Consider the following 22,690-nt stretch of genomic DNA (forward strand, 5'->3'; position numbering starts at 1 on the left):
AACGGCCATTACTCGATTATATCTGTGTCTGGGATCGATGTTCCTCGAACCCCCTTCTCGGTCCTAACTGGGCTGGGCTACTGTCATCATATTCCCGTCCAAACCACAAGTGCCTGGCCTCGTCCGAGCTTTTGGCGTCCCTACGAACGAGTTCGGTGAGCCCACGATTTCCCAGGTACGAACTGCCTTAAGCCGATCATAGTCGGTATTGAGAACCCAGGAAATACCAATCTAGGAAGGGTCAGTTTCATTTATTATGTAGTAGATCCCACAACCTACGAGGGAATCGTGACCCTGTGCCTCATAGTGATATTCCACACAATTCTCTGGTAAAGGCGATATAGCGTTGTATGGGCCGAAGGTCTTTATTCGGCCATTCCTTATCTTGATGCGAATGGCAACCACTTTACCCGCACGCGGCATTGAGCCCAAAGTGCTATCAGGATCACTGTGTCTAGTCATCCATACCGTCAAGGCTTGCAAGTGCTCATTTTGAGCCATTTCAAAATCATCACCCTCTTGTATCATCTGCCCAGCAATACTGGGCGCCTGTAAATTGTGATAGTCCACCTTTAGGCCTGAAATTTCAGCCGGTAATCGAGGGCGTCCTTCACTGCCAATCAACACAGTAATCCGACGAGCGCCCTGCAAGGAAGCATATGTCTGGTAGTCGCAGACGCTTTTCTGCAATGTCTTTTCAGGCCACACGCGGGGGTTATAAATGTCGTAGCACGTCGTGTAAATCGGACGAGTATCGACATGTTGGCTCTGAATGCCTAATTGTCTGAAGTGCCCATCTACGTTCTATATCCATTGTGAGTTCACATCAATCAGCGATGGCTGCAGAGACCTACATGAGAAACAAATCCCGTGACTAACTGGTCCTTTTGGGTTTTCAGCAGCTTGTACTGGCATGATTCGTCCCATAGAGACCGGACCATTACAAAATCGATAGAACGACCAAAGGTGGTAGATACCTAAACTTGCATCAACGGTCTTCTCGGAATTTGGCTTGTGATACTAACCTTGAAGCCTGTCAAGCCTTTTTCAAGCCCGTTGTTCACAGTACACACCTCATGTATCCGCTCTCCTCCGGGCCCATCAAGATAGAAGGAAATCTCACTGTCTCCCCGTGAGCCAAAAAATCGTGTATCGCCGTTGTTGTAGAAGAATTCTATGCCAGTGATGGGCCAAGGCGAAGTCCTGACGTGCACAACCATCTTCGTGAGTAACCCTAACAGCCTACCCCCTGACCCACCGAAGTCAATGTTCACAAGCACGGTTGGTGGGGATAACGCAAGATCTGGGCTCAGCGGACTGATCATTAGGGACTTCTCTGGGGGTATTTCAGGTACCCAAAGGTGATGCTCCATGACGGTTGTCCCCGCGGGCCGCTTCTCGTCGCTCGCAACACATATGCTGACTATCTTATAGTGCTTTCATTTTGTTAGAGACACGCTCTTACAGATCCTCATTGTCACACATACATCAAATCCTGCCACCAAGGGAACCTGCCTTTGGCCCTTTGGAAATTTCACGATTCCATACCCGGCCCCGTTGGGATCATGATGATCTCCGACCCAAGGGGATGACGTGCCATCGCTGAAATTCCATTTTATGCCGACTAACCCGCGAAGGGCAAAGCTAACTTCGACCGACTCAATAGATGCTTCAGGTGGAACCACGACGGAGCTGCGGTTTGTCAGGCCTCCCGGAAAGCCGATCCCATCAGTCCCCCAGAAAATGCCTGATATAAATGTTTGGGGGCCAAAGTCAACTGTCGTTACTGTGATCGTTTGCTTCCCTTGGGTCGGGATCGGCCTGGCCATTCTATATAGTTCGCGAGAAAGCTTGGGCGTGAGGACATCATTTTCTCTGGCGGATTCACAACCAGCAGATAACGGTGTCACGCAGGCTGCAGATCCTGTGTAGTTGAGTCCACGGACACATCTACACCCTAGGCTTGCATCCCGTTGGACAAGGGCCGCTATGGGATCAGAAAGACCGGTCACTCTCTTCATGTTGATCACAGCGGGGTGACTCGTCTTGAGATACAGATCGGCGCATCGAAAAGCCGTGCGCCAGTCCCTCTTCTTCGTGGTATCCAAGGGGAAGAAGTCCATGTCACGGCCACGCAGGAACTGGGACTTCCAGAACGCCTTGGGGAGCGCCTCATGTCTTGTCTGGTTTGCTAGCCGCCGATTGACGAGCCTAAGCTTCCTGACTTGGGTGTATGGCAGATAGCAGCATACCTCATGAAACAGCTCCACCGGCAGTTTCACCAGGCCAGAATTATTGTCAGTTGGAATATCTGGGGAGGTCCACAAACTCTTCGGCCAAGGTGCAACTTCGGAGGGGTTTAAAGGTTCAGGCAGTGTAATAAATGGATCAGCGTAAGTGAAATTAGTCTCTGGTGTACAGGGGAGGGGACCAAACTGTTGGATAGGTAGTGCCCCGCGGTAGCCATGGCCAAAATCAAGACCGGAGTTGGCGATGGAGGGTGTACAATAAAACTGCCTGAATAGTGAAGCCGCGACTACGGGCTCCCCGTACCCTTTGCCCAATCTCCGGTGAAATATCTTCCAGCACACGTTATGGAATCCAAAACCCCAGAATCCCGAGCCGTCGTTCTGAAATAATGTAATTCTTATCCCCGTTGGCGGATCTGGGATGTACAGAACATTGCAATCGATCATCGATCCGACTGGCGTGACTCTTGCCGAGCGGTCCAGGTCAGATGCCTGTGTATAGACGGCCCGGACCGCATACAGCCAGAGTAAATCAGGCCTTTGCGCAGCATTAGGTGGTCCGTTCGTCCCAACTGGCAGAATCACTCCGCAAAAGGAGCAGAAGACATTACAACGCAATGCCATCTATCCGCCGACAAGGTGGTTGATGGATGAATAATCATGTCTGTCGGAGGAGGAGGAAAAAGGTACGGTACATATAGACACAGCTGACTCCGCGGACTTACGTAGGAAATAGCCAAAATGACGGACAAGACCAGATCGAGGACGACAAACGGTCTTCAATGGCGAGATAAATGGTACATCCACGTGATGAACGAACGGTCACTGAGCAAACATCCTTTCTGACGACGGCGAACTGCGGAGTCTCGGCGAATGGGCGAACCGTATGGGGAAAGCTTTGGTGATCCGGGCCGTGAGGGAGTTATTAATTGGTGGGCTTTTGGCGCTTTGTGACGTTGAGGCGATCTGTCTAATACCTAGGTAGTGCATATCCTGGACGAACCATGGGTGAACGCCCGCGGCGTCGACCGGGCTTTGTTCATCAGCAAATAACGTTATTTTCGAGTAATACGAGAGTTTCTATTCCATAATCTTATTAGCAAAATCTAGATGCGGTATGGGAACCGTGGCTGAACAGCACTAATTTATGCATGCGATGCAGAGTCCAATGAGGTACTCAGTCAATTAGGTAGTGAGACATAGTAACCAACTCCTTCCCTTGTCTACGATTCCTTCTAACGTGCTGAGAAACCGGACCCCATTATATTGCAGCTGAAAGGTACACCTAGTAATATAGTAATAAATACGTGTCAACCGAAAAAGACCAGTAATTACTGCCAAGGCTCAACTAGCCATACAAAATCGCGGTGTAATCCAGCCTCCGCACCTCACAGATAGTCACACCGCCAGCCCAGGAATTAGGTCGGAATAGAGGTCGGAATTCAGGGTATAAAGATAGCCATTTTAGCAGTAGATTTAGAGAATTCAGGTCCCTGCTATAGTCCAGAATATAGTGGAAATTACATAGTATTACCGACAGCCGCATTTCCCACAATACGTTGACTCTATCCAGAGAGGATTCATCCAAACAGCCATCCTCCCCTCCCAAACTGGGGATGGGTTGAACTCAAGCATGCCCAAGCGCCAAAACGATAGAGCGATCTAATGGTATCCAATCAAGCTCTTGCGAGAAATATGGGTTGCTGTAAAAGTCAGTAAGAGACCCTATACAGCCATGGGTTGCCCATTCTATACCTTGTATCTCACAAATTCACGACAGACCGGGCAACGATAGTCCCTCCGCAAAGGCCTACAAGGACTACCATACTGCCCCTCACGCGCCTTTTCTGCACAAACTTGACAGAAAATCATGTGTCCGCAGGGCAAGAACGCAATATCCCTCCTCCACAGGATATTTCTTTCTTGTTCGAAGACGACCTGGATATATATGCATCTGTAGAATCTCCATTTGTCGTGCCCCCTAAACCCACCGCTGAAAAGGTCGACCAAATCAGAGGCCCTCCTACAGTATCTTCAACCGCTTCCGATCGCCAGATTCAACCGTCTCCGTCGACAATGGCGCCTGATACCGACTATTACGTTCATACAAATACTCAGCAAACTATACCTTGGCATCACGATCCAATGAACCTGCCCTTTATTGGCCGTCAGGTCATCATTCACTGTATAACTACACAGACCCCCGAGCGCCCATCCACCTTTCTTCACCATCTAGCCCGTATCCAGCTGTCAGCAGGGTACCAGCCGTCAACGAGACGCCTGCCAACAAGGGTTATGATCCACTACATAACTACACCCATCCCAGGGCATCTACCCACCTTTCTCCACTATCGAGCTCCGATCCAGCCGTCAACAGGGTGCGTACCGACGTGCTATCACAGATAGATCCCCGGAACATTCCTAGATCTACTGGCAATGAGCTGGCGAGATGTTGGTCGTGGCTCTAGCTCCCTGCGTTCGTCGTAGCGACTCGCCTCTTCCATTGATTCTTGGAGTGTACAGAAAGAGAATAAACACAGATATCAGGTACGGGCTATTCGCAAGATAAGAAGACGGGAAAAATAGGTAAGGAAGGCTGGAGCAAACGGCACGAATAACGAGAGTATTGTACGATATCTGATGAAACTAGTGGACGGGGTGCAGGAGTAAATCAAAGAGGTATAAGAGCCATTTGTATGCCTATGAGCTGCAGGTCACTCTTATGGCAGCTGCAATGTAGTTCCTGCCTTGTGTAGGTGGTCAGATATGTGGGCCAATGTCATCGGCAATTCAACATTCGACCCTACACACTTTGTTTAATTGAACCTCCCCCAATATCCCCTAATTCTAAAGCTGATAGTGGATTCATGTGGTTTCTTAACATGTCTATCGCCGTGATGTATAATCGGCCAGCCGCCGAGCAATCTATAGCTGAAGCTTCTTCGCGAGCTCAATACCCTCTGCTATTGTCCCGACGCGCGCATCGATAGCATATCCTTCACTCTCGAGCTTCTTCATCTCCTCGAATAACGTCGACAGCGGCACCGTAAAGCATTCAATGAATTCATTATCCTCGAGCTGGGGCTTAGGGTTCTGGTTCTCGGGGAGGGACATGTCGACCTGGACATGGACCATGTTGAGGTTTGTGTTGCAGAAACCGGGGTCTACGAGTCAGTGAGCTTCAGCATCTTCAGATATCTACCGAATAGAAACAACGCACCATTGTACATGACACAGCTCGTTTGCTCCGCGAATCCCACGTAGCCGGTCTCTTCTTTTAGCTCGCGTACCGCACATTCCTCGACCGTCTCTCCGGCATCGATTAGCCCCGCGGGGACTTCGATAACGACTTTATCAATTGGGGGTCGGTATTGTTTCTGGAGAAGTAGTTCCGGACCCGTTGGTTTATTGAGAATGGTCACGATTCCGACGCCGTCAATCTCGCAATCCGCAGGTCGTGTCTGGTCATATTAGTAGGAATGCGGACGCATGGGGGTTTTATCTCACCTGCCGCTCGGCCGACTCCCACGTCCGTTCAATCCCATTGGGGTCACGGTATGTCGTCTTGATTAATCTGGTCCATCTGGCCTCTTTCGGATCCTAATTCCACCGACGAGTGTTATTACGCCATCAGATCCTAGATGATGGGGACCCCGCATTCTGGTGCTTGAAGGGAAAAGAAAGCGGAACATACCAAGGGTCCCCGAGAGATGTGCTTTGACAAGGCGTATTTAGGGCCCGACATGTTCGCTACAGGGGTTTAGGGAGCGGCAATTTGGGTATTGGAGGATTGAGTGTGAGCCGGTGGGACAAGGTTGAGGCGGGCAGATTGGCCTTATCGGATGTTGTTTGGGCCCCGCAGAGTGACATCATGTGACTCGTTTTTGCCCAAGCACAGGTTAGAGTGGAGATATATTGTGTCTAGGTACTATGTCAGTGTGAGACTATACATCTATACCTTTGAACTACTTCTCGAGTTACTACACAGCTCGTATTTTAAGAAAATTAACCCTCGAGTGCTAAGACAACCCGGGAGGCTGTTGGTTTTTTCCTGCAGAGTCGAGTCCTGTCGTTGATCATGCCTTGCATTTTCAAGAATCAACTTTGAAACCATCTAGATGCCTTGTATTATCACATACAGTGTTAACTTTCACCTAAATGACTAAGGTTTATGTATCGACAGAGACAAATTCCTTGGGGTCATCTGATCGGCCTAGACTCCTCCTAGGTTACACCCGGCAACGCGCTTTCGCTCGTTGGGCATTAGTACATGTCTTAGGCGGAAAAAGACATAAACCTTAGGAGCCCTGCCAACGGATAACCACGGAGGCCTAGAGCATGTATGCGATAGAGGGAAAGATATGCAGGGCGTGTCACCATCAGGTGCTATGACAGTCTGCAGTTCCCCGGATCTTCGCACGTTAGCGTGCGGGGACTCTCGGCCATAGCAGCAAACTATGTACTATCGAGGAAAGAAGATATGGATGTGGAGAAATTTCTATTGAATTTCTACAGGCGGGTAAATGTCCCGACATGATGTCGGGGGCTGAAAGCCTGTCTATGCTAGAAAATTGAATAGTAATGCATATCTCCCGTTCGGTTGACAGATTGGAGGAAAGAAATTAAAAGAAAAGATAAGGTCGGGCGGGCTTCAAGTGAGGCGGTCAACTTCGGGATGTTCATGCATGAGGGGGTCCCGTATTCTGCGGGAAGAATTAAGAAAAGATCCGGGGCTCCAGAGCGACAATGCAATTGCTATCATGACTTCGTGTCCGTAGGGTGAAATAGGGAGGAGGATAAAGGTTGGGAAATGGACGGGATCGGCAAGTCGCCTACAGAGCGGGCTTGGCCTTGGCCTGGATCTCTTCAATCTCTTTGAGGCAATCTTGGAATTCGGACCAGTCTTTCATGACGACCTTGGCGCCCAAGTCTTCCAAGAGCTGGGCCATTTCGAGCTTCTTTTGATCGCCGGGGTAGCTACCGACGTAAGCGATCACAGGGATGCCAGCGCGGATGGCACTCAGGGCGCCTGATCTACTGTCCTCAATGGTGACGGTCTCTTCGGCCTTCTTGCCACAGACCTCAAGGGCGTGGAGGTAGATGGCCGGGTCGGGCTTGGAGGTGGGCTTGGGGAGCGAGGTGGCCGCACTGAAGACGTGGTCGGGGTGGAAGTACCGGTCCTGGCCGACTTTCTTGAGGGAAGCCTGGACGCGACGCAGAGCGGACGAGGAGACGACAGCGAGGCCGTAGTTGCCGGCATCGTACAGCTTCTGCAGCTCTTCGTTGGCACCGACGCAGGGCTGGGCCTTGGCGTTCAGCTTGGCGATGACCTTGTCTTCCTCCTTCTTGACATACTCTTCGAGCTCATCCTTGGACATCTCGAACTTATACTTGGCCTGAAGGGAGATCATCATGCCGCGGAAGTTCTGGCCAACGAAATCCTGGATGAGCTGGTCGCCGGTGTAGCGATCGGGGATGTTGCGCTTCTCTAGGATCTCGTTGGCGAGATCGGCGCAAGCCTCGAAGGCCAACTCCTCCGACAGGACCAGGGTGTTGTCGCAGTCAAAGAAGATCTCAGTAATCTGCAGATGGGCGGTTAGCGGTGGGTCTAGTATACTAGTACTGCGGTAGGGCTGGAGACTAGCTTACCTTGGGCATGGTGGCTGGTGGGTAATTGATGAGGGTGGATGAGGATTGGACGGACGATGAGGCTCACGGGGTGGCGATGGGGAAGAGGGAGTCACGAGGAGGGATGATGGATGGAGAGAGACGGAAGAAGTGGTTATTGGAGAGAGGAAGAGAGGAAGTGGAAAGGTCCCGTGGGAAGAAAGGGAATTGAATTTGGAATTGGAAAGGGGGGGAGGTCGAGGGGAAGGGACGAGGAAGGAAATCCCGTGCCTTAAATAAATTTCCCGTTCCACCCAGGCAGGCAGGCACGAAGAGAAAAGAAGTCTGAGGTCATAGTTGGACTTTCCTCGCCGGGATGGTCAGTGACATCAACGCCGTCGCCCTAGTCCTAGTTGGGTAAGGCTCCGCCAGGATGGAACAAGACCGAATCGGATTCTTTTCTTTCCAAAGATTTCTTCAATGTCTTTCGATTCTGGGTTCTACGGCCTTGTATGTGGCTCTATGATATGTACATGGATTGTTTCTTCAGATCAATATAGAACACTTCAACCCTCAACATCAATTTGGTCTCTGTCCTCGAGGAGGTCATGCGAGGCGCCCAAACGGGACATTCAACCCCGACGATAATTCGGAGGACTGTCGTCCAGCAGTCAACCATGTGTCTGTTTAGTGCCCGTTCAAGGGAATCCACTGGCTGTCGGACCCGAACTACGGAATTCTCGTGATGAGTGCTTCCCAGCCTCGGTCTTGTTCGATATTCCGTCTACGGCTGGACGGTCCGCCTGTACTTCATATCCTGATAAGCATATACTTGTGGACATATCACCTCCTCAGATACGGACAGATCCGGCGTAGAGACTACCCAGGTACATCTGGCCCACCGTATCTACTAGAATCTACCTTGATATGGACTAAATCACCCCCTTCTTCATCTCCACTGTCGCCCATCCGGTGGGCCCGTCCTCCTCCATACTGATTGGCCCACATTCTTCACAACTTCATCGACATGAGATGTTCGTTTTTCTCCCACTTCACCGTCTCCATCCAATTATCTCCCTCCAAAACCTCTTCGTATTGAGCCACCATGGGCGGTGCTGCCGACCCCTACCCCGTCTCCCTGGAATCCCTTCATTTCCCCTCTCGGGAACAGACCATCTCCCAGACGCTCTCCTCCTTACGACGATCCGCCCTCTCCATATCTAACCGACTCCGCTCCATCGATACCGATGCCGCCTTCGTCCGCGACGCCGCCAACCACTACCGTCTCCCCCTCGTGGCGAACGAACGATGTGGGAGTTGGTATATCCCCCCGGATGCCAAATCCGGTAGCGCTTACTTCAAGAGCACGGACGGCCACACGGGGAAATGGGATTTCAGTTTTCGTAGACTGAATCTGCAGATTCTCCCACTTGCTCGGGAGCATGGGGGGTACGTCCATCCTGATTGCTGTGCTTCCGACTGGTCCCCGTGCTAAACTGTGGTAGGTGCATCATCGTGGATTCCACCCGCCGCGGCAAGTGTACGTGAATTCTCTCCATAGATGCGGTTGCTATAGCTTCCCACTGCGAGGGATGATGCATTCGCTTCCCGACTGGCTTTCGTACCACTGACCACCGCAGTGATGCCTGACGCCTTGTCCAAGACCGTCCCCATCTGGTGTGCCGTCCTCAACCGAGCCCTGTTTCCGTCCGCTTCTGCATTTCACCCTGTGCAATTCCCGCCGAATTTCCTAGGCGCCTCGGAGGAGTCGCAGATTGAACATCGCATCGATGCCTTCGTCCAATCCCTGAAGGTACATTCCTTCTTCTTCCTGTGATTCCCCCTAACTAATAAAAAATAAACCCAGGATCTAAAACTCGACCTGGATGATCTCAGGCAGCAATTAGGCCGCCCCATCCGGGTCGCCTGGGCGAATCGCGCATACTTCCACCCGACGGATCTGCGCAAAGACCGCACCTACAATCTATTCGTCCTTTGCTCCGCCTCCAAACGGGTCCATGGAGCGGAAATGTCCGAAGGCGGCTATATCCAGGGCGCTGGTGACGACAGCGAGGGCTGGGCCCACGGTCTCACCCCGCCTGTCTTCTGGCCCAACAAGGACGTCCTCTTTCGCACGCCCGAAGAGGATCTCCCCGAGCTAATCGCGCAGCTGGTCGAATCCCATCGCACCCAGGACGTGGGCCAACAGGCCACTTTGATCGCCCCGACCCGCAATTTGTATGTCTGCCAGACCGATGCACGAGTGAGTGACAGCGGGCGCTACGATCTCGTCATCGACTGTAACGGGGATCCGGCGGCGGTGCAGCCGGATGCAAAGCGACTGCATCTGGGATGTGCGTCGCAGAAGCTCGGTAGTCGCGACCTACGAAAGCATCTCGATAAGGTCCAGGCTTTTGTCGCGTCGCAGCTGGGCGCGGACCCCACCCGCTCCTTGCTGGTTACCTGCGCGTCTGGGAAGGATCTGTCTGCCGGTGCAGCGCTGGCGATCATCTGTCTGTTCTACGATGAGGACGGTAAGCTGGCAATCCGCCGGTTTGGTCCCATCAGCTGACCATCTCCAGGCCATTTTACCACCGTCCCAACCCGACCACGCATGGACAAGCAGTTTATCCGCCAGCGGCTCGCATGGATCGTGTCGTCGAAGCACGATGTGAACCCGTCGCGATCTACGCTGCAGTCCGTCAATGCCTTCCTGATGGAACGACCAGACTACTGAGTCGAGTCGATGGTCGAACAACGTCAAGTCGTTAAAGCTTCGCTTCGCATTATATATCATAATCTCTATACCAACCACCATCATGGGTATCTATCATACACGACGGGGACCGTCTATTCATTCACCACAGCCTCGACAATCGCGCCGGCGCTTCCCTGGTCCAGTCCGTCCAGGACCGCCATGTCCTCGGCGCTGATGTCGAAGCCGAAGACGTCCGCATTGGCGACGATACGCTCCGGGTTATCCGTCTTGGGCAGCGGCACCCACCCCTTCTGCAAAGCGTAACGGATCAGGATCTGCTGGGTGGACTTGCCGTATTTCTTCGCGACATCGACCAGCGTCGGGTCGCTGGCCTTATAGTTGCGCACGATGGGCGAGTACGACTCCACGATGATGTTGTTCTTCTTGCAGTAGGCGTCGATCACGCGCTGCTGGCACCACGGGTGCAGCTGGTCCGCTGTTAGCCTCCAATTTTATAACCATCAACTCTTTCCCCCCTAAAGAAAAAAACAAAGTAATTTACGTACCTCAATCTGGTTGACATGCGGCGGCCACACCTGCGCATATTCCTTCATCTCCTCGATATGCTGCACACCAAAGTTACTCACGCCGATGCTCCGCGTCTTGCCCTCGGCGAGCAGCCGCTCGAGCGCCTGCCACAGCTCCTTCCGGCCGGAGGGGCCCGACTTGGAACTGTGGATGAGGAACAGATCGACGTATCCGTCGGCTCCGCCGATCTTCTCGACACTGTCGCGCAGCTTGCCGTAGGTGGCCTCGGGGGAGCCGGCGGGGCTGAGGATCTTGGTGGTGACGAAGAGCTCGCTGCGCGGGACGCCGGAGGCGCGGACCGCCTCGCCGACCTCCTTCTCGTTGGCGTAGAACTGCGCGGTGTCGATGTGGCGGTAGCCCGTCTGGAGGGCCTTCAGACAGGACTGGACGCACACGCTGGTCGGGGAGCGGTAGACGCCGAAGCCCAGTCGAGGGATCTTGACGGGCGAATTGGGGAGGGGGAGGACGTCGGCGAAGGTGAAGTTGGCGGTCATTTTGGGGGCCTGTGTGTGCTGTGTATGGGGGAGTCCGATAGAGAATTTAGAGCGGGTGTTGGGGGGTGGCTATAAGGGCGAAGAGGAGAAGTCTGGCGGTGGTGGTTTTTTCCCCTCCTTTGTTGGAGCCCCGCCGAGGCTGATGATATCATCCCCGCTTGGGACCTGGCCGATTGCGCCATTGCGATTGCACCATAGTTTGGAGAAACAGCGATACAAAAATAGTAGTTGGATTTTATGCGGTCTATATGTTTCTATCAGAAGTGCGTTGACACAGACTATTAGTACTAGGTGCATTTTCTTGTGTTATTTGGAGTGGGGATCGCAGAGAATTTTCTCATAGAACAGAGGAACCTCCTGTGATATACGTGCTGCTCGACAGGAAATCATAGAAGCTTTCGAGATGGGTGGAAACCTCGATTGGTTGGGCTAGAGCTAGCCAGCGTCTTTGTATTAGAACTATGCAACCTATGTCCCCTCTATGTGTACGAACATCAGCGTATCCTCCCATTTTATTTGCTTGAAGGTATCGCTCTAGTTTGATATGGAATAGTGCATCAGAAAAACTGGCAAATTTTTGGTCGAGTACTGCGAGCTAATCTTTACCTACAAGTCTACCAGGTAAAGTGGTGTTTGTTCGCTCATACTTCTACCAATTTGAGGTATTCGAGTCTATTGGCCTGGAATGCATACCTTCGAAATCCCGCTCCCACGTCATACCTAGACAACCATAGCGATTAAGACAATACGTACCTCTTGGGACTTCTGTCGATATTCCTCTTTCTCTCGTCGGCATCATCTTGCGTGAGCATGGCTTGTTGAACGTCGATATGTACGAGCCACTCACTATTCAAATGAGTACAACTGATTCTTGCAGAAAAAAGGAGATGGTCTATTATTAAGACTGTTGCTAACATGCGGCTGAGCTGCCTTACGAGAAGAATGGGGCGCTATTGTGGCGATCATGTTACTTGATTCTTGAATGCCGTTTCAGCCTCGCGATCCTCATAGCACCTGGTCAGCGAAAGCTGGTCGGCTGCTGTTGTCCTCAATCCCCAAGCCTCGCTACTTTGTAACCTCCTTATTCTCCCTGTGTTAAGGATTCCTACACTTTTGGATACCTTTATTTTGGATTCTTCTCTTGGAATTCCTGTGAAATACCCATGAGGCATTCGATTTCCACCTCCCTCATCATCGCCCAGGTCGCCCCTGTCTCTGTATGGGCGGCGACGTGCTATTACGTCAATGGAACAAGCCATACGACGGATGATTCCAAGATATGTTCTTTTAATGGTTTCCAAGGCCAATGTTGTGGCCTGTCGGATACCTGCCTAACAAATGGTCTTTGTAAGACGGCCGGCGACACTGCCGACTATTGGCGAGATACATGCTCTAATTCAGACTGGAAATTAGCGCACTGTCTGGAGGAGTGTACAGTACGTATTCTTTTATTCTGAAATCTAATTGGCGGCAGTGTCGCCTGCGGGAAACCGAATGATATATGTTGAATATGTGGCTAACACCCGGTGTAATATAGGGCTATGGAACAAATTCTCAGATGACCCCATGCGACGAGGAGAACGAAGATTACTCTCAAACTTGGTGTTGTGACGATTCCAAGTCTTGCTGTGGCACCGAGAATGCAATTACCCTTGAAGCAGATAGATTCATTATATCCACCGCAACGAGCACGTCCGCTACTTCAACCTCCACCTCAACATCGTCGCAAAGTACTTCAACCACCACCTCGAAAACACAACCGTCCCCAGGTCTTTCGACTAGTGGGAAAGCGGGTGTTGGTGTTGGCGTTACCGTGGGAGCGTTGGTAATAATCGCGCTGTTGTTGTGCTTCTCCATGCGCAGATATCGAAGAAACAAGAACGCGGGACCTGGGCCCCACACCTCATCTGTCCCTTTGGAAACTGGACAGCAAATGCCCTGGGAAATCAGGTCGGGTAGACCGATGGAACTCGGGTCTATCGATGTCCATGAGATGTCGGCTAGTAAACAAGATACAGTGCACGAATTACCCGGTGGGACGGGAGTGCAACATTAGAGAGCGGGAGTCAGTATTGGTGAGATTTTGGGATATCCTTGTACAGTGATGTCCGAGATCAGTTATACCTTTATACTCTTTCAACTTCATTCCCAAATCTCAATCTGAAAACCGTTAATGTATTTTTAATTCGCTACTCCGATAGGTTTCTGGCAGAACCTACCCCATGAAGAGGTGCCCTGAGATGAACGAGGTGAGAGAAAGGGTATTGATCAACGTGGATGTACGTGTGAGCGAGAGCTGGGAAAAGAGGTAGCTAAACTATGTATGAGCTTTTTTGCCGCGCGCATCTCTCATTCGCCTCTCGCGGTACCTTTGCATTCCCTTTTCGGGGCTGGCGTGTCACGTCTTTAGGGTTCTAGGGTTATATCTGTAGATATCTGCAAGTCCTGCGAGTCTCATTGCCTCCTGCTCTGCATGTTTTTTGTATTTCTTTTAGGAAGGGTTTTTGCCTATTGCCACCATATGTTCTACCCCTAAAGCTTGAGTTCTTTACGTGCTTTGCTTAATACCAAATTTACTATGGGCTACTAACGCCACGCCTTTGCATGCTTCGTTTCCCAAAGCTGAGCCTGTGCCCCCACCTACCTTTTCCCATCTTACCCTTTCAATTCGACCTCTACCACGCGTTACACCTTTGCCCAACCTAGATCCCACTCCTACATAGCATTTCATATTATGCTCATCTTCACATGGATTTCCATCCCCCATCTGTGCACTACCTAAAGCCTTAACTGTTACGTCTATTCAGAAGGATGATGGAGATGATCGATTCTGGCACCTTGACGAAAACATCTGACTATGGAGAGAGAAAGGAAAGGAAGAGAAAGGCCTTTCCACAACTGAAGCCCTTTTATAGAGCTCTAGATGAGTCATCTTGATCAGTGGGAAGTTGCAAAAGCGATCTCCAACGGCAAACGCCTAAGGCAAACTCCACTGTGGAAAGTGCCATCACATCAACTACATCTTATCTCTTAACACATTCAACTCCCACCCAAAATCAGAACACACCGTATGGAGAGTCCGGTGCCACGTAATTCCAGAATGTCAGGATAGATAAGTTCCTCGAGAGGGTTGAGAGAACCAATTATGTGTAAACCGTAAGTAGTGCTGAACAATATCTACGTCGGCGTACATCCGGGCTTCTCTACCAGAAAAAATGTACTGTGACTCCCTTTTGTCTCGGGACAAATATGACCTGAGGCTACTAAACAGATATGAGGAAAATACTCAATTAACCTCGAACTCCCTTGCAACATGAATCCCATCCGGTGGAGCTCCATGCATAGCCAAGTTTGTTTCGGACCTCTCGTCATCGCTCCATCTCAGCAGAGAAGAGCCATGAAGAGTCTTCCCTCGTGCCGAGGAAACCCCACTCTTGTTCGTCCCAACATCCATGCGAGTCAGGCTATACTGTCGCTGCTGCTCACTGGACTGGAATTTCGCTGAGTCGGTGACTCTGCGTCTGGAAGAGCCCAACCACCCCTCGGGCAGGATAGAGGTGAAAACGTGTCGCAGGATGGGGAGGTTGGCTGCAACGATAGCCAGCTGCTCTTCGACGATACTCCACATCAGCGGTAGAGGCAGCGTCCATGGGGCATCCTGGAAGTCGATGCTCATCAAGCTGAAGACTCGGACCATGCTAATTGCGCTGACACTGTCATGGCCAAAGGATTAGCAGGTGTCCCAGATATCCACATACGAGACTTTGTTGACTCACAAGAGACCAAGGCAGAATGTGACAATCAGTCCTACCTTCCGAGCGGTGGCAAGCTGAAGACCCCAGATATATCGCACGGGAAGAAGCATAACCATAAAGTCTGTAACCATATTTAGGACTCCAGCGACAACGAAGGCCGCATTACGGTTCCCACAGCTTCCCCCACCGGGACGCATCGGGTTGTAGTTGTATTCGACAGGTTGGCATATGAGGAAGGACTCGAGGACGATACTAATACCCCACGCCCAGACAATAGCCCCGGTGAGGTAGATGGCGATACGAAGACTTTTCTTGGTCCCGAAGAGTCGGTAGTATAGCACCATGAGCGACGTTTTCACGAGGGCGAGTCCGATGCCGTATAATGACTGAAGAACAATAATCATCTGGGTTGAGACGGGTTAGTGGTGAGGTCCAAGCCGCCACTGATTGAATGGTTGGCTTCTATACCTTCATCGTGTATATCAAATCCTCCGGATCGACTTCAGCCATATGCAATCCAACACCACCATGTGTGACCGCTACAAGGCACAGGTTAGTATACCTTATTTCGCACTCGGACAACCTTAACGCACTCGTGATGACAAGAATTGTTGACACTATGACGAACCACTAGACAGCACTGTTAGCAATGCACGCCTCTAATATCGTTCACTCGCACCCACAATGGCAGTCAGCATGAGATAGTCGTCCAGCCCGAGGGACACATTGCGAATCCTTCTAGAGACAACCCGTAGAGCGACCGACGTAATGGCCAAAACCCCAAGAACAATGATGACAATGACAATGTCACGGCCATTCCGGGCCCTCAGTCCGTACTTTCCACCCATAACTCGAACTACCGTGAAGAATTTACTCTGTACTCTGGGCAGAGGGACAAATTAATGGATACCGATCGGACAGTCCCCAAATGGCCCCCACAGCTCACTGCGGCCATCTACCCCGTAGTGCCGTTCCCCGACACTAATCTAAGCTATGTATACCCGATGTGGGCCGGACAGGGTTGTGGTTGGCACAAACGTCCTGACGGGCGTATACCTAGCATCCTGGTGCCCTCTAGCATCACTTTGTCGGCCCGCGTTCATGCTATGTGCCGTTCATAATAACTCGTGGTCCCGACCTATGCTTATCCACAGTAGTCTAACAGCGCAGTAGCCTGACAGCACGCCAGTCAATGGCAATCGGCCCCGAGATAGATTCCCCTCGGTTCCAGGGGGGTCGATGGGCTTTTTCGAGTACTTCATAAGCCCCCATTTCTCGCCCACTCCTGAGTTGCATGTGAAACTTCTAAGATCCTCGATCGCCCGTACCCAACAATGGCCGTCGTTGACACAGACTCCGCCACCGGATTGCACGATGCAAGCTTCGATTTTATAATTGTTGGTGGCGGGACATCGGGACTGGTGGTTGCCAATCGACTCAGTGAAGACCCCAGCGTGCGAGTGCTTGTCCTAGAAGCTGGAACAAACCGATTGAATGATCCTCGCATCCAAGTTCCTGGCCTTGCTCCAGCAACCTACGGAGACCCGGATTTCGACTGGGATTTTCGGTCGACCCCGCAGGTATGTTGAATATGTCGCGGGACTTGATCACTAGGCGTGCTAATGTAGCCAAAGGAACAACTCAATGGACGGCAACTGCTGGGAACAAAGGGTCGAACCCTGGGCGGGTCGTCCGCGATAAACCTAGGAATGGTCATATATCCATCGCGCTCTGGGATGTCCGCATGGGAGGCGTTGGGAAACCCCGGCTGGGGATGGGACAGCTTCGCGCCCTATGTACGCAAGTTCCACACGGCCACTCCGCCATCAGAGTCGGTGCGCGCCTTCTTTGCGGGGATGAAGTCGGATAAAGAAGACCAAGGCAGCGAGGGTCCGGTCCAGGTGTCGTTTGGTGATCAGTACATGCCCTATCACGGTGCGTGGTTGCGGGCGTTTGAGTCCTTGGGCTGGCCTCAGAAAGAGGACCCTATCAAGGGCGCTGGCGCCGGCCCCTTCGTCAATCCTGGGGCCATTGATCCGGCTACGCATACCCGGAGCCATGCTGGCGCTGCTTATCTGACTCCTCATGTTATGCAGCGCACGAACCTACGCGTTGTTACGGGCGCACGGGTTGAGAAGGTCGTCTTCGACAGTTCCGATGCAGTAACCGCGAGAGGCGTCAAATTTACCAAAGAAGGTCAAGCATACACCGTCGCTGTGGCTCGCGAGGTCATTCTGGCAGCCGGAACTACGCAGACACCTCAGTTGCTCGAGCTGTCTGGGATTGGGAACGCATCGCTTCTCCGCTCTCATGAAATTCAGTCGCTTGTCGATCTCGCTGGAGTTGGCGAGAATCTTCAGGATCACGGCATCGTCTCGTTCGGATACGAGGTCGCAGATGGCATGCCTTCCGGCGACATGGCCCGGGACCCTGAAGTGGCCGCAGCAGCGATGGCTGCTTATCAGAAAGATGGGTCCGGGCCTCTGGGCATGGTTCCCCTTGTTTCTGCGTTCATGCCGTGTCTGGATCTCTCAGGGAACGAGCGAGAGCATATACTGCAGACGCTCGACGCGTCGTTAGATGACCGAGATCTCCCTGTCATGTACCAGAAGCAGTACAGCATCCTACGAGACATGCTGAAAGACCCGAATGAGCCCACAGCTCAGTATATCCTCGCACCTTTCCAACTCCTTCCCCGTGCTGGCAGCGACCCAAAGCAGATCTTTGGCATGAGCCATCCTGGCCTCTTCATCAGTATCGTGTCACTACTTAGCTATCCGTTGTCACGAGGCTCCGTGCATCTCTCGTCCGCAGATCCTGCAGCTGCTCCTGTCATTGACTCCGGCATTCTCCGCCACCCCGCTGACCTGGAACTGCAAGCGCGACACAGCATGTGGATGGAGAAGATTACGGAAACAGAGGCTATGTCGCCACTGCTGAAACCCGGTGGTCAGCGTCTACACACCCCTGAGAAGCTAACAGACCTCCAGCAGGCGCAGGATCTGTGCAAGGAGCTTGTCCTCTCCATGTATCACGTCAGTGGGACGTGCGCAATGATGCCGCGGAAGGATGGGGGCGTCGTTGACCCGCGACTGAAAGTATACGGGACTAGTAACGTTCGGGTAGTGGATGCGAGTGTGTTCCCTCTTGTTCCTCGCGGGAACATCCAAGCGACTGTATTTGCAGTGGCAGAGAAGGCGGCAGATATCATCAAAGAGGATCTGTATCAATGATCTCCCGCGTTGGATGGAGCAAAGGTAGTCTTTACTGGTACGGAGTACAAGAACATGCATGGCGCATTAGGGGGTGTCGATTTACAGATGTCTTTTGGATACTTCGATGCTCAATAATCGAAGACACCAGTATACCCCGTAAGTCCTAGGTTGATAAGGCGTCGGCCATGTGCAGTCTTGAGCGAAGCACCCTCCCTGGTGCTGTTCTGGCATTTCCAAATCTAGTTCCTTATTAAATTATTCAGGCATAATAACAGCTCCCCCAAGCCCTGTTGATATGTATAGGAATTTCGGCGAAGCGAGATTTGAGCACTTCGGATAGTGAACATCCAATCCAAATGCGGCCCGCGATTCGGCGTGTTACATGCAGCCGATGTTTCTCACCCCAATCCACCTCTTCCTCTAGTATCTCCGTCACAAAACAGCATCGAGAATCTTACCCCACACCCCAAAAATACACCATGAGTCAAAAGATTTCCATTCTCTGCTTTGGCAATTCTCTGACTGCGGGATACCACCAATTCGGACTCGATTATCATCCCTATGCGTGGAAACTGGAAGAAAAGCTGAAAGCCGCCTTTCCATCGCACACCTTCCAAGTCGATGTGGATGGGCTCCCAGGGGATCTGGTCATCCACCCGCCAGGGCGTTTTTTACCCCGGCTCCAGCGAAGATGTGAGTCGAGGCTGCTGTTTCGACACGCGATTCGCCCCTAATCCGCCGATACAGGCGCAGAAATTTCATATGACTGGGTGATAGTCCTCGGCGCGACTAAGTGAGCTTCTCTTATATCCTTTGTGGGATTTGACCAAGGCTAATGAGCTGGCAGTGACCTCGGTCATGGGTACCCGTGTGCGAGGATATTCCCTGCGTTGCAAGACGCCTGGCACGTCGCTCTCGGCGCTGGAGCGAAAGTCCTGGCCCTGACGGTGCCGGAATGTGCCGCGGTCAGTAACCGCCTGGATGATAAACGAGGGGAGTTGAATTCGCAGATCCTGGGATATCAGTGTGAGAAGTTGTGAGTTTTCTGCCGTGCTGGCGAGAAGGAGAGCTGATCCAGTCTAGCCATGCGTTTGACCTCCATCCCAAAGTCCCGTACCATTCTGCTACGGAGGAATTTAGAAAAACGATCTGGGACGATGGGCTGCATTTGACTCCAGCGGGATATGATCTGGTCGGGAGCGTGATTGCGGACCACCTGATTCAATTGCTCGGCTCGGATGGCAAGATGGAGAAGTAAAGCCCCTCTGCTTCCCCTATTCGATCGACCGCCTTCTGTGTCCAGGCCGGGCATGCGTATGCATTGTTGTCGTTGTTGCACTACATATCGAGACATCTGGGTCGATCGAACGGCGCCGACGTAAGGGATGCGACATGCTTGCCGGTGCGCTGGATATTCCGTACGTGTTCGGGAGATTTCATCGATCCTTACACCATTCTGAACACAATCTGGAGACGGTTCATCCCTGAGTGGTTCACACGGTAGTAGCCGATTTGCACCCAGTGGTTGCTGTGGGGGCCCAAGGGGGAAGTTTGTTGACGGGATCACAAGGCATCATAATAGAACATCCCTGAGAATCGATGACTGAATATGTTCTACGCAGTGCGGAGAAGGGAGATATATTTTTTTACTCAAGTATTATCGGGAGAATAAATAAGAATAGACTAACGCCAACCGCCTGGAGCGGAACTACGCAGGACTTGTGGTTCTCGCCGAAGATCCTGCCCTTTTGCACTAAATCCACCCCCCCTCCGTCTTCTATCAATCATCATCCCCTCCTTCGTCTCCGTCGCTCTTAATCCTCCCCCTCCAAACTTCCCCTCTGAATGTTCTCCCCACGACTGCCTGCATCATGTTGACCGTTGAGACGCAGTGGGTCAATGTCCAGCAGAAAACGTTCACAAAATGGTATGTATACCTCCCCACGGATTTCCCCCCCTCGTTGGCATTTTCCCGCAGCCCTGGCGCAGTCCCAGCCACCGCTGACCAACACCATCGGCTCCCAGGTTGAACGATAAGATCAAAGTCCGCGATCTCTACATTGATGATCTCGTTACGGATCTCTCTAATGGCGTGAGTCTCCTCCCCGGCTGTCTGAGGAGTCCAATCCGACCTCGAGCCGCCGGCTGATCGCCGCTCGGGGCTTCTGCAGGTCATCCTCATCCACCTCCTGGAAATCCTCGGTCGTGAAACCCTCGGTCGATACGCGAAGGACCCCCGACTGCGGGTGCAGAAATTCGAAAATGTCAACAAGTCGCTAGACTTCATTCGAGACCGCAAGATCCAGACCATCAACATCGGCGCGGAGGACATCGTCGACGGGAACCGGAAGATCATTCTCGGGTTAATATGGACGCTCATTTCCCGATTCACCATCACCGACATCAATGAGGAGGGCATGACCGCCAAGGAGGGACTGCTCCTGTGGTGTCAGAGAAAGACCGCCCTGTACCCGGGCGTCGAGGTGCGCGATTTCTCCACGAGCTGGAACGACGGCCTGGCGTTCTGCGCCCTCCTCGACAACCACCGCCCGGACCTGATCGACTTCGACGCCCTCGACAAGAAGGACCACCGCGGGAATATGAAACTCGCCTTTGACCTGGCGACCAACGAAATCGGCATCCCGGACCTGCTGGACGTCGACGATGTCTGCGACGTCGCCCGCCCGGACGAGCGGTCCCTCATGACCTACATCGCGTATTGGTTCCATGCGTTCTCGCAGCTGGAGCGGGTCGAGAACGCCGGTCGCCGCGTGGAGAAGTTCATCAATAACATGCACGGCGCGTGGGAGATGCAGAACTCGTACGAACGCCGCATGAAGGAGCTGCTCCGTCTCATCCGTGCGCAGCGCGAGCAGTGGAAGAACTCGTCCTTCGAGGGCACGTACAAGGATGCGAAGGACCAGGCGTATCAGTTCTCACAGTACAAACGCACCCAGAAGCGCCAGTGGGTGGCCGAGAAATCCGATCTGGCTGCGCTTCTGGGCAACATCAAGACAAAGCTCAGCACCTACCGGCTCCGTCCGTACGACCCGCCGGCGGAATTGAGGCTGGAAGTGTGCGATCAGGAATGGGAATGTCTGACGCGTGATGAGCACGAGCGCAGTCAGCTGATTAACGAGACGATCCGCGATGTCAAGAATGCCCTGCGTCGGTCGTTCGCCGACAAGGCGAATGATTTCGCCCTCACCCTGAAGACCCTCTCTCTGGCGATCTCTGGCCTCGATGGCGAGGTCGAAGACCAACTCGCCCATGTGAAGAGGCTCAACGATAACCTCCCCCCGCTGGATGCGTTCCTGGACACCATCGCGGCCATTGACGAGCAGTGCGTGGAGGCGAACATCGAGGAGAACGACTACACGACGTACACTCTCGACGAGTTGTCGTATGAACTCTCGCTGGTCAAGTCCAGCATCTCGAAGAAGCTGGCCTTTTTGGAAAACCAGCTGGTGGCTCGGAACATGACCAACTTGACACCGATCCAGCTGGAAGAGTTTGAGTCCGTCTTCAGACATTTCGACCGCGACGCCTCCAACACGCTCCAAGAGCTGGAATTTTCCGCCGCTCTCGCCAGTCTCGGTCTGGTGTATGATGAGGATGAGATGCATCAAGTATACATCGAAACTTGTGGCCCCCAAAGGCTGGCCCAAAACGCCGGCGTCAGTTTCGAACAGTTCATCCAGTTCATGGTTAGCGTCACTGAGGACCAGAATACCGCTGAACAAGTCTTGCAGAGTTTCCATGAGGTTGCTGATGGAAAGGTGAGTTCTCGAGCTTCGCTGGAATTATGCCTCCGAACCTGACAATCTTCCAGCCGTACGTTACGGAGATGGACTTGCGTCTCTCCCTGATCCCGGAAGAGCTCATCGAGCATCTCACCCAAACAATGCCCAAGCACCAGGGACCAGTCAAGTCCCAAGACCGGGACGTCCCCCAGTACGACTACATCAGTTTCATGGGCAAGATGATGGAGGAGGAAAACGAGGAGTCGGATGCATCTACTAATGGCCGGGGACAGTAATCGCATATGGTCTGTTTAGCACTGTCGGTGTTCTGTGTTCAGTTT

The 22,690-nt window shown here is 52.3% G+C and overlaps 9 protein-coding genes across 9 annotated transcripts; 4 read left to right on the forward strand and 5 right to left on the reverse strand.

Moving 5' to 3' along the window:
- Position 1: 1 nt before the first annotated feature.
- On the reverse strand, positions 2–3,246 carry BDV59DRAFT_187778 (uncharacterized protein). Its single transcript, XM_073691287.1, has 5 exons — positions 1,488–3,246; positions 1,026–1,436; positions 855–977; positions 280–804; positions 2–231 (listed from the first exon to the last, which is right to left on the reverse strand). The coding sequence occupies exons 1-5, from the start codon at positions 2,871–2,873 to the stop codon at positions 64–66; spliced, it is 2,613 nt and encodes an 870-aa protein (XP_073543545.1). The 5' UTR covers positions 2,874–3,246; the 3' UTR covers positions 2–63.
- A 1,578-nt stretch (positions 3,247–4,824) lies between these two features.
- BDV59DRAFT_187783 (MutT/nudix family protein) lies at positions 4,825–6,078 on the reverse strand. The gene is made up of 4 exons (XM_073691288.1): positions 5,944–6,078; positions 5,757–5,849; positions 5,470–5,710; positions 4,825–5,413 (listed from the first exon to the last, which is right to left on the reverse strand). The coding sequence occupies exons 1-4, from the start codon at positions 5,992–5,994 to the stop codon at positions 5,175–5,177; spliced, it is 624 nt and encodes a 207-aa protein (XP_073543546.1). The 5' UTR covers positions 5,995–6,078; the 3' UTR covers positions 4,825–5,174.
- Positions 6,079–6,662: 584 nt separating this feature from the next.
- Positions 6,663–8,176, reverse strand: BDV59DRAFT_187787 (HAD family hydrolase). Its single transcript, XM_073691289.1, has 2 exons — positions 7,899–8,176; positions 6,663–7,831 (listed from the first exon to the last, which is right to left on the reverse strand). Exons 1-2 carry the CDS (start codon positions 7,905–7,907, stop codon positions 7,082–7,084), a joined length of 759 nt encoding a protein of 252 aa, XP_073543547.1. The 5' UTR covers positions 7,908–8,176; the 3' UTR covers positions 6,663–7,081.
- A 572-nt stretch (positions 8,177–8,748) lies between these two features.
- On the forward strand, positions 8,749–11,046 carry BDV59DRAFT_134273 (initiator tRNA phosphoribosyl transferase family protein). Its single transcript, XM_073687029.1, has 5 exons — positions 8,749–9,305; positions 9,362–9,396; positions 9,497–9,669; positions 9,724–10,390; positions 10,439–11,046. Exons 1-5 carry the CDS (start codon positions 8,962–8,964, stop codon positions 10,591–10,593), a joined length of 1,374 nt encoding a protein of 457 aa, XP_073543548.1. The 5' UTR covers positions 8,749–8,961; the 3' UTR covers positions 10,594–11,046.
- On the reverse strand, positions 10,568–11,804 carry BDV59DRAFT_134267 (aldo/keto reductase family protein). Its single transcript, XM_073687028.1, has 2 exons — positions 11,121–11,804; positions 10,568–11,042 (listed from the first exon to the last, which is right to left on the reverse strand). Exons 1-2 carry the CDS (start codon positions 11,634–11,636, stop codon positions 10,707–10,709), a joined length of 852 nt encoding a protein of 283 aa, XP_073543549.1. The 5' UTR covers positions 11,637–11,804; the 3' UTR covers positions 10,568–10,706.
- Positions 11,805–14,922: 3,118 nt separating this feature from the next.
- Positions 14,923–16,239, reverse strand: BDV59DRAFT_210917 (uncharacterized protein; the record flags this gene model as incomplete). The annotated part of the gene is made up of 5 exons (XM_073695684.1): positions 14,923–15,349; positions 15,413–15,795; positions 15,860–15,930; positions 15,985–16,021; positions 16,075–16,239. The coding sequence occupies 5 exons, from the start codon at positions 16,237–16,239 to the stop codon at positions 14,923–14,925; spliced, it is 1,083 nt and encodes a 360-aa protein (XP_073543550.1).
- Positions 16,240–16,725: 486 nt separating this feature from the next.
- On the forward strand, positions 16,726–18,624 carry BDV59DRAFT_205779 (GMC family oxidoreductase; the record flags this gene model as incomplete). Its single annotated transcript, XM_073694700.1, has 2 exons — positions 16,726–16,971; positions 17,026–18,624. 2 exons carry the CDS (start codon positions 16,726–16,728, stop codon positions 18,622–18,624), a joined length of 1,845 nt encoding a protein of 614 aa, XP_073543551.1.
- Positions 18,625–19,085: 461 nt separating this feature from the next.
- Positions 19,086–19,864, forward strand: BDV59DRAFT_205780 (SGNH/GDSL hydrolase family protein; the record flags this gene model as incomplete). Its single annotated transcript, XM_073694701.1, has 4 exons — positions 19,086–19,299; positions 19,354–19,399; positions 19,454–19,642; positions 19,690–19,864. The coding sequence occupies 4 exons, from the start codon at positions 19,086–19,088 to the stop codon at positions 19,862–19,864; spliced, it is 624 nt and encodes a 207-aa protein (XP_073543552.1).
- Positions 19,865–20,477: 613 nt separating this feature from the next.
- On the forward strand, positions 20,478–22,645 carry BDV59DRAFT_205781 (alpha-actinin, sarcomeric (f-actin cross linking protein); the record flags this gene model as incomplete). Its single annotated transcript, XM_073694702.1, has 4 exons — positions 20,478–20,533; positions 20,632–20,698; positions 20,778–22,385; positions 22,439–22,645. 4 exons carry the CDS (start codon positions 20,478–20,480, stop codon positions 22,643–22,645), a joined length of 1,938 nt encoding a protein of 645 aa, XP_073543553.1.
- Between the last annotated feature and the right edge of the window lie 45 nt (positions 22,646–22,690).

This window comes from Aspergillus ambiguus (genome assembly GCF_047715705.1).
Source record: "Aspergillus ambiguus strain CBS 117.58 unplaced genomic scaffold BDV59scaffold_50, whole genome shotgun sequence".
NCBI classification, from domain to species: Eukaryota; Fungi; Ascomycota; class Eurotiomycetes; order Eurotiales; family Aspergillaceae; genus Aspergillus; species Aspergillus ambiguus.

Bases quoted from the DNA above. Each gene is read 5' to 3' on its own strand.
- BDV59DRAFT_187783 (XM_073691288.1), bottom strand. From the start codon at position 5,994: ATGTCGGGCCCTAAATACGCCTTGTCAAAGCACATCTCTCGGGGACCC. The intron at 5,711-5,756 runs GTGAGATAAAAC...TAATATGACCAG, and splicing joins GGGAGTCGGCCGAGCGGCAG to ACACGACCTGCGGATTGCGA. The intron at 5,414-5,469 runs GTGCGTTGTTTC...ACTGACTCGTAG, and splicing joins GAGCTGTGTCATGTACAATG to ACCCCGGTTTCTGCAACACA.
- BDV59DRAFT_134273 (XM_073687029.1), top strand. From the start codon at position 8,962: ATGGGCGGTGCTGCCGACCCCTACCCCGTCTCCCTGGAATCCCTTCAT. The intron at 9,306-9,361 runs GTACGTCCATCC...AAACTGTGGTAG, and splicing joins CTTGCTCGGGAGCATGGGGG to GTGCATCATCGTGGATTCCA. The intron at 10,391-10,438 runs GTAAGCTGGCAA...GACCATCTCCAG, and splicing joins TCTGTTCTACGATGAGGACG to GCCATTTTACCACCGTCCCA.
- BDV59DRAFT_187778 (XM_073691287.1), bottom strand. From the start codon at position 2,873: ATGGCATTGCGTTGTAATGTCTTCTGCTCCTTTTGCGGAGTGATTCTG. The intron at 1,437-1,487 runs GTATGTGTGACA...ACAAAATGAAAG, and splicing joins CCTTGGTGGCAGGATTTGAT to CACTATAAGATAGTCAGCAT. The intron at 978-1,025 runs GTTAGTATCACA...ATGCAAGTTTAG, and splicing joins AAGGCTTGACAGGCTTCAAG to GTATCTACCACCTTTGGTCG.
- BDV59DRAFT_134267 (XM_073687028.1), bottom strand. From the start codon at position 11,636: ATGACCGCCAACTTCACCTTCGCCGACGTCCTCCCCCTCCCCAATTCG. The intron at 11,043-11,120 runs GTACGTAAATTA...ACAGCGGACCAG, and splicing joins CGCATGTCAACCAGATTGAG to CTGCACCCGTGGTGCCAGCA.